The sequence below is a fragment of the Phoxinus phoxinus genome, assembly GCF_949152265.1.
Source record: "Phoxinus phoxinus genome assembly, chromosome: 1".
NCBI lineage: Eukaryota > Metazoa > Chordata > Actinopteri > Cypriniformes > Leuciscidae > Phoxinus > Phoxinus phoxinus.
In genome coordinates, this window is record NC_136876.1 from 345001 (window position 1) to 358605 (window position 13605).

At 51.1% G+C, this 13605-nt stretch overlaps 2 protein-coding genes across 2 annotated transcripts in view; one reads left to right on the forward strand and one right to left on the reverse strand.

Moving 5' to 3' along the window:
* Window positions 1-13605, forward strand: part of LOC307006888 (uncharacterized protein) — a gene marked incomplete at its 3' end in the record, with an annotated part of 285408 nt that overhangs the window by 158858 nt on the left and 112945 nt on the right. The window lies entirely within an intron of this gene.
* Window positions 1-13605, reverse strand: part of grin2ba (glutamate receptor, ionotropic, N-methyl D-aspartate 2B-a) — a gene marked incomplete at both ends in the record, with an annotated part of 46845 nt that overhangs the window by 18988 nt on the left and 14252 nt on the right. The window contains 4 exons of the mRNA XM_079627677.1: window positions 1294-1408; window positions 2625-2817; window positions 4825-5095; window positions 11974-12117. Coding sequence (XP_079483803.1) covers window positions 1294-1408; window positions 2625-2817; window positions 4825-5095; window positions 11974-12117 — 723 coding nt within the window. The remainder of the gene's footprint in view (window positions 1-1293; window positions 1409-2624; window positions 2818-4824; window positions 5096-11973; window positions 12118-13605) is intronic.

Below are 13605 nucleotides of genomic sequence, written 5' to 3' on the forward strand. Positions count from 1 at the left end.
ACAGACTCGCGAACACAGACTCACGGACACAGACTCACGGACACAGACTCACGGACACAGGCTCACGGACACAGACTTATGAACACAGACTTATGAACACAGACTTATGAACACAGGCTCACGGACACAGACTTATGAACACAGGCTCACGGACACAGACTTATGAACACAGACTCGCGAACACAGACTCACGGACACAGGCTCACGAACACAGACTCACGAACACAGACTCACGGACACAGACTCACGGACACAGGCTCACGGACACAGACTTATGAACACAGACTTATGAACACAGACTTATGAACACAGGCTCACGGACACAGACTTATGAACACAGGCTCACGGACACAGACTTATGAACACAGGCTCACGAACACAGGCTCACGAACACAGGCTCACCAACACAGACTCACGAACACAGACTCACGAACACAGACTCACGAACACAGACTCACGAACACAGACTCACGAACACAGACTCATTAACATAGACTCATGAACACAGGCTTACTAACACAGACTCACGAACATAGACTCACGAACACAGACTCACGAACACAGACTCACGAACACAGACTCACGAACACATACTCACGAACACAGACTCACGAACACAGACTCACGGACACAGGCTCACGGACACAGACTTATGAACACAGACTTATGAACACAGACTTATGAACACAGGCTCACGGACACAGACTTATGAACACAGGCTCACGGACACAGACTTATGAACACAGGCTCACGAACACAGGCTCACGAACACAGGCTCACCAACACAGACTCACGAACACAGACTCACGAACACAGACTCACCAACACAGACTCACGAACACAGACTCACGAACACAGACTCATTAACATAGACTCATGAACACAGGCTTACTAACACAGACTCACGAACATAGACTCACGAACACAGACTCACGAACACAGACTCACGAACACAGACTCACGAACACAGACTCACGAACACAGACTCACGAACACAGACTCACGAACACAGACTCACGAACACAGACTCACGAACACAGACTCACGAACACAGACTCACGAACACAGACTCACGAACACAGACTCATGAACACAGGCTTACTAACACAGACTCACTAACACAGACTCGTGACTCCCGAACACAGACTCCCGAACACAGACTCCCGAACACAGACTCACGAACACAGACTCACGAACACAGGCTAATGACTCCCGAACACAGACTCATGACTCCCGAACACAGACTCATGACTCCCGAACACAGACTCATGACTTGTGACTCGTGACTCTTACTCTGTCCCACTGTCTGTCCTTGTCCAGCAGGATGATCACCAGTTTGGGGTGCATCTGATACCCGTCCTCACTGAAGGAGAGATTACGGCCCTCGAACGTCACGTTCATAAGATACCTGTCAAACACACACACACACACACACACACGCACACACGCACGCACACACACACACACACACACACACACACACACACACACACACACACACACACACACACACACACACACACACACACACACACACACACACACACACACACACACACACACACACACACACGTCACCTGAGATACTCAACATCCTACTGTCTGTCTCTCTATCTATCTATCTATCTATCTATCTATCTATCTATCTATCTATCTATCTATCTATCTATCTATCTATCTATCTATCTATCTGTCTATCTATCTGTCTATGTATCTATATATTGGTATGTCTGTCTGTCTGTCTGTGTATCTATCTATCTATCTATCTATCTATCTATCTTTCTTTCTTTCTTTCTTTCTTTCTTTCTTTCTTTCTTTCTTTCTTTCTTTCTTTCTTTCTTTCGTTCCATCTATCTGTCTGCCTGTCTGCCTGTCTGCCTGTCTGTCTGTCTGCGTATCTGTCTATGTGTCTGTCTATCTATCTATGTGTCTGTCTATCTATCTATGTGTCTGTCTATCTATCTATTTGTCTGTCTGTCTGTCTGTATCTTCAGTATTTATTGATGTGTTATGGTGTCAGTGTGGTGGGGGAAGTGTGACATATGTATTGTGCAGTTATGGCAACCACAAGCACTGCAGCTTCCAAACTCCTCCCAGTGTTACTATGGAAACATCATCATGAGAGAGAGAGAGAGAGAGAGAGAGAGAGAGAGAGAGAGACCTCTGCATAAAGCAGCAGCTCTGAGAGAAACCGCATGCACACATTTATCAGGACTCTCCATAGACTTAATAGTTTTTATACTCTACAAACTAACCCTACCCCTAAACCTACCCATCACACACACACACACACACACACACACACACACACACACACACACACACACACACACTAACCCGACCCCTAAACCTACACAAACACACACTAACCCGACCCCTAAACCTACGCATCACACCCACACACACACACACACACACACACACACACACACACACACACACACACACTAACCCGACCCCTAAACCTACCCATCACACACAAGTTTCTGGATTTTAATATTTAAAAAGAAAAAACTCGTTCTGTATATTTATAAGCAGTTTTCTTCATGGGGACCGAGTTTTGTCCCCACACAGTAAAAGATGTTGAGGTTTAAAGAGGGGTCATGTTACGAATGCAGTCTCACCTGAGCACCTCGTTGTTGTTGCCTGCGATCGGGCTCTTCTTGTCGGGGGCCCCGTGGCACTCGGGCTTCAGGAGTGTGTGTGGCCCTCGGTCCATCATCATGGTGGAGGTGGCGGAGGAGATCACAGCCACACCGTCCCTCACACGCGCCTCCAGGCCATAATCCCACTCGTCATAGGAGACCGAGATCATGCCTGAGGAGACACACACACACACATGAGCTCAGAGACCCGTCCACACACACACACACACACACACACACACACACACACACACACACACACACACACACACACACACACACACACACACACACACACACACACACACCTCAGCCCAGATCTCAGAGACCCGTCCACACACACTCACACACACACACACACACACACACACACACACACATATGAGCTCAGAGACCCGTCCACACACACCTCAGCCCTGGTCTCAGAAACCCGTCACGCGCACACACACACACACACACACACTTCAGCCCAGATCTCAGAGACCCGTCCACACACACTCTCTCACACACACACACACACACACACACACACACACTCACACACACTCACGAGCTCAGAAACCCGTCACGCACACACACACACACACACACACACCTCAGCCCAGATCTCAGAGACCCATCCACACACACACACACACACACACACACACCTATGTGAAACTCCGGCGGGATGTGGTCGGCGTCTCCCGCCACCAGAGACACACACACTCACACACACACACACACACACCTATGTGAAACTCTGGCGGGATGTGGTCGGCGTCTCCCGCCACCAGAGACACACACACACACACACACCTATGTGAAACTCCGGCGGGATGTGGTCGGCGTCTCCCGCCACCAGAGACACACACACACACACACACACACACACACACACACACACACCTGTGGGATGTGGTCGGCGTCTCCCGCCACCAGGGACACACACACACACACACACACACACACACCTGTGGGAAACTCCGGCGGGATGTGGTCGGCGTCTCCCGCCACCAGAGACACACACACACACACACACACACACACACACACACCTGTGGGAAACTCCGGCGGGATGTGGTCGGCGTCTCCCGCCACCAGGGACACACACACACACACACACACACACACACACACACACACACACACACACACACACACCTGTGGGAAACTCCGGCGGGATGTGGTCGGCGTCTCCCGCCACCAGAGACACACACACACACACACACACACACACACACACACCTGTGGGAAACTCCGGCGGGATGTGGTCGGCGTCTCCCGCCACCAGAGACACACACACACACACACACACACCTGTGGGAAACTCCGGCGGGATGTGGTCGGCGTCTCCCGCCACCAGAGACACACACACACACACACACACACACACACACACACCTGTGGGAAACTCCGGCGGGATGTGGTCGGCGTCTCCCGCCACCAGAGACACACACACACACACACACACACCTGTGGGAAACTCCGGCGGGATGTGGTCGGCGTCTCCCGCCACCAGAGACACACACACACACACACACACACACACACACACACACCTGTGGGAAACTCCGGCGGGATGTGGTCGGCGTCTCCCGCCACCAGAGACACACACACACACACACACACACACACACCTGTGGGAAACTCCGGCGGGATGTGGTCGGCGTCTCCCGCCACCAGAGACACACACACACACACACACACACACACACACCTGTGGGAAACTCCGGCGGGATGTGGTCGGCGTCTCCCGCCACCAGGGACACACACACACACACACACACACACACACACACACCTGTGGGAAACTCCGGCGGGATGTGGTCGGCGTCTCCCGCCACCAGAGACACACACACACACACACACACACACACACACCTGTGGGAAACTCCGGCGGGATGTGGTCGGCGTCTCCCACCACCAGAGACACACACACACACACACACCTGTGGGAAACTCCGGCGGGATGTGGTCGGCGTCTCCCGCCACCAGAGACACACACACACACACACACACACACACACACCTGTGGGAAACTCCGGCGGGATGTGGTCGGCGTCTCCCGCCACCAGAGACACACACACACACACACACACACACACACACCTGTGGGAAACTCCGGCGGGATGTGGTCGGCGTCTCCCACCACCAGAGACACACACACACACACACACACACACACACACACACACACCTGTGGGAAACTCCGGCGGGATGTGGTCGGCGTCTCCCGCCACCAGAGACGGCACGATCCAGGTGTAGCCGTAGCCCGTCAGGCCCACAGAGTGAGCCACCTCGAAGATCACGTTGGCCTCCTCTTTGGTGGAGTAGAGCAGGATCACGGGGCTCTGCAGCTTCTTCAGCTGGTTCTGGATCTTAGCGTCCCCGTCGTCCACAGACATGTCCAGCAGGAGCACCTCCTCCAGCTCCCAGCCCACGAAACTGTTCTCGATCGTGCTGCGGATCTGGCGGATCACACAACATGAGCGAAGCCCGTCGAGACAATCAACTGAGCATGACTGAGCACTACTCCAGCGCTACAGTTTTTCTCAATCGCTTTGGCTCGTTTCTCCAGTGAGGTCTCTGAACAGTTCGTTTCTCGTTCACAGCGGATTGAATTTCCTTATTGACTGAAGCTAATTGCATGTGTTCTGGCATGTGTGTGCAAAAAAGTACAATGATAAAACAGTTAGTCCCAGTCCTTGATTCTGATTGGTCAATATAATGTATTATTTACGATAAAACATGGCTATGACGCTTGACCAAATGGTTCTATGTTTCACTGCACAACACCCCTAGCAACCACTCTTAGCAACGTAAACACATGTTCTATTTGATAAGCTTCTTGAGTAGAGTATTGTTTGAGAGATCGAGTAAGCGAGAGTACCTGCAATATCTTGTCCTTAAAGATACAAAATGTATGTTTTTTTTCGCCGCTAGGGGTCGCTAACCTCTTACAATAACAAAGGCGTACTTTGATGACGCAAAATTTCCTGTGGAATTATGGAACTTATCATGACTGTGGTGTGAAACTTCACTTGACTTGAAGCGGGGCGCGATTGCTAATAAGAGACAGATATCAGCGAGTCTCACGAGTCCCGCGGATATAAAGGATAAGGACATTTAATTATACCGAACGCAAGTGCTGAATAATACTCACACAGGTCAGTTTATTAGGCGAATTAAACGTGTCAGGTAACGCAGCGCTGTCTCACTCGGTCTACACGATCACACTAAACTGCATTTGAGTTTGAAGTTTGAAGTTAGTCGCGGACGCTAGCTCTCGGCGTCTCTGTCGAGTGGAAGTTAGTCGAGGACGCTAGCTCTCAGTGTCTCTGTCGAGTGGAAGTTAGTCGAGGACGCTAGCTCTCGGTGTCTCTGTCGAGTGGAAGTTAGTCGAGGACGCTAGCTCTCGGCGTCTCTGTCGAGTGGAAGTTAGTCGCGGACGCTAGCTCTCGGTGTCTCTGTCGAGTGGAAGTTAGTCGCGGACGCTAGCTCTCGGCGTCTCTGTCGAGTGGAAGTTAGTCGAGGACGCTAGCTCTCGGTGTCTCTGTCGAGTGGAAGTTAGTCGAGGACGCTAGCTCTCGGCGTCTCTGTCGAGTGGAAGTTAGTCGCGGACGCTATCTCTCGGTGTCTCTGTCGAGTGGAAGTTAGTCGAGGACGCTAGCTCTCTGTGTCTCTGTCGAGTGGAAGTTAGTCGCGGACGCTATCTCTCGGTGTCTCTGTCGAGTGGAAGTTAGTCGTGGACACTAGCTCTCGGTGTCTCTGTCGAGTGGAAGTTAGTCGCGGACGCTAGCTCTCGGCGTCTCTGTCGAGTGGAAGTTAGTCGCGGACGCTAGCTCTCGGTGTCTCTGTCGAGTGGAAGTTAGTCGCGGACGCTAGCTCTCAGCGTCTCTGTCGAGTGGAAGTTAGTCGCGGACGCTATCTCTCGGTGTCTCTGTCGAGTGGAAGTTAGTCGAGAACGCTAGCTCTCGGTGTCTCTGTCGAGTGGAAGTTAGTCGCGGACGCTAGCTCTCGGCGTCTCTGTCGAGTGGAAGTTAGTCGCGGACGCTAGCTCTCAACGTCTCTGTCGAGTGGAAGTTAGTCGCGGACGCTAGCTCTCAACGTCTCTGTCGAGTGGAAGTTAGTCGCGGACGCTAGCTCTCGGCGTCTCTGTCGAGTGGAAGTTAGTCGCGGACGCTAGCTCTCGGCGTCTCTGTCGAGTCGAAGTTAGTCGCGGACGCTAGCTCTCGGCGTCTCTGTCGAGTGGAAGTTAGTCGCGGACGCTAGCTCTCAACGTCTCTGTCGAGTGGAAGTTAGTCGCGGACGCTAGCTCTCGGCGTCTCTGTCGAGTGGAAGTTAGTCGCGGAAGCTAGCTCTCGGCGTCTCTGTCGAGTGGAAGTTAGTCGCGGACGCTAGCTCTCGGCGACTCTGTCGAGTGGAAGTTAGTCGCGGACGCTAGCTCTCGGCGTCTCTGTCGAGTGGAAGTTAGTCGCGGACGCTAGCTCTCGATGTCTCTAGCTCTCGGCGTCTCTGTCGAGTGGAAGTTAGTCGCGGACGCTAGCTCTCAGCGTCTCTGTCAAGTGGAAGTTAGTCGCGGACGCTAGCTCTCGGCGTCTCTGTCGAGTGGAAGTTAGTCGCGGACGCTAGCTCTCAGCGTCTCTGTCGAGTGGAAGTTAGTCGCGGAAGCTAGCTCTCGGCGTCTCTGTCGAGTGGAAGTTAGTCGCGGACGCTAGCTCTCGGCGACTCTGTCGAGTGGAAGTTAGTCGCGGACGCTAGCTCTCGGCGTCTCTGTCGAGTGGAAGTTAGTCGCGGACGCTAGCTCTCAGCGTCTCTGTCAAGTGGAAGTTAGTCGCGGACGCTAGCTCTCGGCGTCTCTGTCGAGTGGAAGTTAGTCGCGGACGCTAGCTCTCAGCATCTCTGTCGAGTGGAAGTTAGTCGCGGAGGCTAGCTCTCGGTGTCTCTGTCGAGTGGAAGTTAGTCGCGGACACTAGCTCTCGGCATCTCTGTCGAGTGGAAGTTAGTCGCGGACGCTAGCTCTCAGCGTCTCTGTCGAGTGGAAGTTAGTCGCGGAGGCTAGCTCTCGGTGTCTCTGTCGAGTGGAAGTTAGTCGCGGACGCTAGCTCTCGGCATCTCTGTCGAGTGGAAGTTAGTCGCGGACGCTAGCTCTCAGCGTCTCTGTCGAGTGGAAGTTAGTCGCGGACGTTAGCTCTCGACGTCTCTGTCGAGCGGAAGTTAGTCGCGGACGCTAGCTCTCGGCGTCTCTGTCGAGCCGAAGTTAGTCGCGGACGCTAGCTCTCGGCGTCTCTGTCGAGTGGAAGTTAGACGCGGACGCTAGCTCTCGGCGTCTCTGTCGAGTGGAAGTTAGTCGCGGACGCTAGCTCTCGGCGTCTCTGTCGAGTGGAAGTTAGTCGCGGACGCTAGCTCTCGGTGTCTCTGTCGAGTGGAAGTTAGCCACGGACGCTAGCTCTCGGTGTCTCTGTCGAGTGGAAGTTAGCCACGGACGCTAGCTCTCGGCGTCTCTGTCGAGTGGAAGTTAGTCGCGGGCGCTAGCTCTCGGCGTCTCTGTCGAGTGGAAGTTAGTCGCGGACGCTAGCTCTCGGCGTCTCTGTCGAGTCGAAGTTAGTCGCGGACACTAGCTCTCGGCGTCTCTGTCGAGTGGAAATTAGTCGCGGACGCTAGCTCTCGGCATCTCTGTCGAGCCGGTGTTCTCCACGGATGCTAGCTCTCGGCGTCTCTGTCGAGTCGAAGTTAGTCGCGGACGCTAGCTCTCGGCATCTCTGTCGAGTCGGTGTTATCTGCGGATGCTAGCTCTCGGCGTCTCTGTCGAGTGGAAGTTAGTCGCGGACGCTAGCTCTCGGCGTCTCTGTCGAGTGGAAGTTAGTCGCAGACGCTAGCTCTCGGCGTCTCTGTCGAGTCGAAGTTAGTCGCAGACGCTAGCTCTCGGCATCTCTGTCGAGTGGAAGTTAGTCGCGGACGCTAGCTCTCGGCGTCTCTGTCGAGTGGAAGTTAGTCGTGGACGCTAGCTCTCGGCATCTCTGTCGAGTGGAAGTTAGTCGCGGACGCTAGCTCTCGGCGTCTCTGTCGAGTGGAAGTTAGTCGCAGACGCTAGCTCTCGGCGTCTCTGTCGAGTCGGTGTTATCCGCGGATGCTAGCTCTCGGCGTCTCTGTCGAGTGGAAGTTAGTCGCGGACGCTAGCTCTCGGCGTCTCTGTCGAGTCGAAGTTAGTCGCAGACGCTAGCTCTCGGCATCTCTGTCGAGTCGGTGTTATCCGCGGATGCTAGCTCTCGGCGTCTCTGTCGAGTGGAAGTTAGTCGCGGACGCTAGCTCTCGGCGTCTCTGTCGAGTGGAAGTTAGTCACAGACGCTAGCTCTCGGCGTCTCTGTCGAGTCGAAGTTAGTCGCAGACGCTAGCTCTCGGCATCTCTGTCGAGTCGGTGTTATCCGCGGATGCTAGCTCTCGGCGTCTCTGTCGAGTGGAAGTTAGTCGCGGACGCTAGCTCTCGGCGTCTCTGTCGAGTGGAAGTTAGTCGCAGACGCTAGCTCTCGGCGTCTCTGTCGAGTGGAAGTTAGTCGCGGACGCTAGCTCTCGGCGTCTCTGTCGAGTGGAAGTTAGTCGCGGACGCTAGCTCTCGGCGTCTCTGTCGAGTCGAAGTTAGTCGCAGACGCTAGCTCTCGGCATCTCTGTCGAGTCGGTGTTATCCGCGGATGCTAGCTCTCGGCGTCTCTGTCGAGTGGAAGTTAGTCGCGGACGCTAGCTCTCGGCGTCTCTGTCGAGTGGAAGTTAGTCGCAGACGCTAGCTCTCAACGTCTCTGTCGAGTGGAAGTTAGTCGCAGACGCTAGCTCTCGGCATCTCTGTCGAGTCGGTGTTATCCGCGGATGCTAGCTCTCGGCGTCTCTGTCGAGTGGAAGTTAGTCGCGGACGCTAGCTCTCGGCGTCTCTGTCGAGTGGAAGTTAGTCGCAGACGCTAGCTCTCGGCGTCTCTGTCGAGTGGAAGTTAGTCGCGGACGCTAGCTCTCGACGTCTCTGTCGAGTCGAAGTTAGTCGCGGACGCTAGCTCTCGCCGTCTCTGTCGAGTCGAAGTTAGTCGCGGACGCTAGCTCTCGGCATCTCTGTCGAGTCGGTGTTATCCGCGGATGCTAGCTCTCGGCGTCTCTGTCGAGTGGAAGTTAGTCGCGGACGCTAGCTCTCGCCGTCTCTGTCCAGGGGAAGTTAGTCGCAGACGCTAGCTCTCAACGTCTCTGTCGAGTGGAAGTTAGTCGCGGACACTAGCTCTCGGCGTCTCTGTCGAGTGGAAATTAGTCGTGGACACTAGCTCTCGGCGTCTCTGTCGAGTGGAAGTTAGTCGTGGACACTAGCTCTCGGCGTCTCTGTCGAGTGGAAGTTAGTCGCGGACGCTAGCTCTCGCCGTCTCTGTCGAGTGGAAGTTAGTCGCAGACGCTAGCTCTCAACGTCTCTGTCGAGTGGAAGTTAGTCGCGGACGCTAGCTCTCGGCGTCTCTGTCGAGTGGAAGTTAGTCGCGGACGCTAGCTCTCGGCGTCTCTGTCGAGTGGAAGTTAGTCGTGGACACTAGCTCTCGGCGTCTCTGTCGAGTGGAAGTTAGTCGCGGACGCTAGCTCTCGGCGTCTCTGTCGAGTGGAAGTTAGTCGTGGACGCTAGCTCTCGGCGTCTCTGTCGAGTGGAAGTTAGTCGCGGACGCTAGCTCTCGGCGTCTCTGTCGAGTGGAAGTTAGTCGCAGACGCTAGCTCTCGGCGTCTCTGTCGAGTGGAAGTTAGCCGCGGACGCTAGCTCTCGGCGTCTCTGTCGAGTGGAAGTTAGTCGCGGACGCTAGCTCTCGGCGTCTCTGTCGAGTGGAAGTTAGTCGTGGACACTAGCTCTCGGCGTCTCTGTCGAGTGGAAGTTAGTCGCGGACGCTAGCTCTCGGCGTCTCGAAACCGCCACACTGATATTGATCCTCGGTTTAGTTCTCCTTTTTTCCCAAAGTCTGCTTGCCATGTTCATAATGTTTGAACGAAACATCAACAGCGTGCAGCTAGACGTTACGCAGTTGTCCACGTCTGTTGCCATGGTTACTATGGCAGTACTACGAGCGAAACCAGGGATAACGTGGATATTACGTCATTGACAGGAGACAAGTGAACAGGGATTCCGGGACGGCCAATTATATAAAATTTGAATTTCTCTGTAATAAAGTGCAAGCGATTTTTGGATATTTTATTACAAAATTCTTTCGTAATCCTTTAACAGTTTTAAGGGGTTTTCCCGTGACGTACTAGTCATTTATCAGTTGCGTCTTGCTTCTCCATGTTCACAACCAGTTTCAGACCTTTCAAAATAAAAGTCTTCTCTACTGACTGACTCACTCATAAACACATCTAATGGAGGAATAATGTGTGTGACTTCTGTTGCTGGTCACGGTCAGGGACTATTTGTTCCAGCGGAAGGAAGGCTTTTAGTGAGCTTACTTCATGACAGTTGCTTTAAAAAAATGTTTTGGCTTTTAATATTTGTATTCCATTCATAGAACAAACAAAAAAACCCTGACGATTGATAAAAGAACACATAGACACTTGATAATCTTATTAGACAATTAGATAATTGCATTTGAAAGATTTTACTTTCAATAAAGAATTTGCAATAGATTTGTAAAAGTTTTTTTTTATGAATGTTTGGCCCGGGGTTTTGTTGCATTTGCACTGTTCTGACCACTAGGGGTCACCGTGGAGACGGGTGTGGGTCACACATTTCCTCGAAGCCTGGATCTGCCCACCGCTACACAAGACTTCAGCATGAACAGCTGAGGAACAGGGTTTACATCGGCTGCGCTAACAAGCTAATGAGGAACAGGTGTAGATAATCATGCATGATGAGACCAGGGCAATGGGTTATGGGTAATGAAGTCCTTTATGCAATGACAATAGTGCCCTCTGGTGGATATCCAGGGTGATCGGGACAACTGAGCTTCGAAAAATGTGCCAAAGTGATTGAGAAAAACTGTAAGACACGTAGCATTCAGTGATCTTGTTGATTCGGCTGCTTGGCATTATCAGATGATCTGAGTTAAGATTAGTCTTGATCCTTTATCTCTGACAAACAGTACACCAGTACTCACTCATTTCCAGAGGAGACGTACAGGAACAGTTCTGATCGGAGTTTAAATATTTCATCTTCTGCTGTTAGACAGTGTGCAATCACCAATTACCAATATTTTAGCAAAGAAACATTTATGAAACATTTATGCACACACAAAGTGTCTCGATGCTGATACTGTATTATCCCAATGCTTGTCCTGGTGTGTGTGTGTGTGTGTGTGTGTGTGTGTGTGCGTGTGTGTGTGTGTGTGTGTGTGTGAGTGTGTGTTACCTTGGTAACGAAGTCCTGGTAGCCGGGGTAGTATGTGGTGACGATGGAGAAGATGTACCAGTCGTACTCCTCCATGATGTTGAGAATAACAGACGCCTGTTGCTCGATGGAGGGTCCGAACTGGAAGAACATGGAGCTGTCGTCCTGCGCGCGCACACACACACACACACACACACACACACACACACACACACACACACACACACACACGCACGCACACACACACACACACACACACACACACACACACACACACACACACACACACACACACACACACACACACACACACACACACACACACACACACACACACACACAATTAAATTAATACATTTGATCATTAAATAGTCATTTAAGTATATTCCTCATATTCTTTCAAATTAAAAAATCCAAATAACTCAATTTCATGTATAAAACATAATTTAATCCAGCTCAAAATATCGTACATCGGGAGTCTTTGCCAACCTCTTGTGGAAAAAGATCATATAAGCTGATATTTCCTGACTCTAGATGGGCTTATATCTCTATATGGAGCAGATGAGCTGTTCCGCTGGGTCCTAAAGCCAGTTGCTCTTCAATCTGCACTCAGATACACATTATACAATAACTTTTTGGTAAAGTTTTAGCATTTTTAGTTTGAATTTTGAGTATTTGTAGGTGTTTCGATGTAAACTGAAGCATTCCTCGCATTCCTAAGCGGGTCACATTGTTACTCCACAAAACTCTTTGAATCCCTTCATTTTTTTTGGTGTGTATTCGTGCTTCAAGTGTGACAAAAGTCCTGGGGTCTCGAACCCCTTTGATTAACACTCAATTTTTTAAAATGAAAAAAAAAAAAATTACGGGTCAAAAAGATCAGAGGAAAAAAAAAAACTTTAAATATCTCCAAATGCAATCCTTCTGTTGTTCATCCATTCCATTTACAATTCATATTCTTCATGATATTACTAGAGTCACAGAATACAGGCATGATTCACATGGACCAATCACACACCAGGCCATTAACAAACGTTATCACACAGCTCCAAGTATAAAGCTGGATATTCATCGTCTTCATAAAGACTTCACATTTCTCTCGCTCTCTTGTGTTTTGTAATGTTATGTCACACATACTGTGGATTCTCTAATTAAAGTAATGCACATGTAAGTAGTCCTTATATCTTAATTAGAGCTGGCCTCGTTCTAACGCTCCTTTTTAATGAAATATTTGGCTCATTTTAACGAGACCATTAGAGACGCTATTAGTGACTAAAGCAGATTCGTAAACATTAAGCAACTGTATTTAATGGATATGAGACTGTGATTGGCCGCAGGTGATCACATGACATCGTGATCATGTTTATGCAACACATTTAAGGCTTTTAAAGACCTGGAGCCGGGTGCATAAACCGCTTACACTAGTCTTACAGGTTAGACTATTTTCATTTAAAATAGGATTATATTACATTGTAAAAAATGGAGAGTAGCTAGAAGAAAACAAAATTAGAAGTTCCCTTTCATATTCGAGGGAACTCGAACTGCGTCGACTACCGACACTTTGGGGAACGCTCTTAGTGTCCTTAGTACAATTCTTATAGGACAAACAACCCCAAATAGGACAGACAGTTTGACACAGAGCGCTTGCTTCAT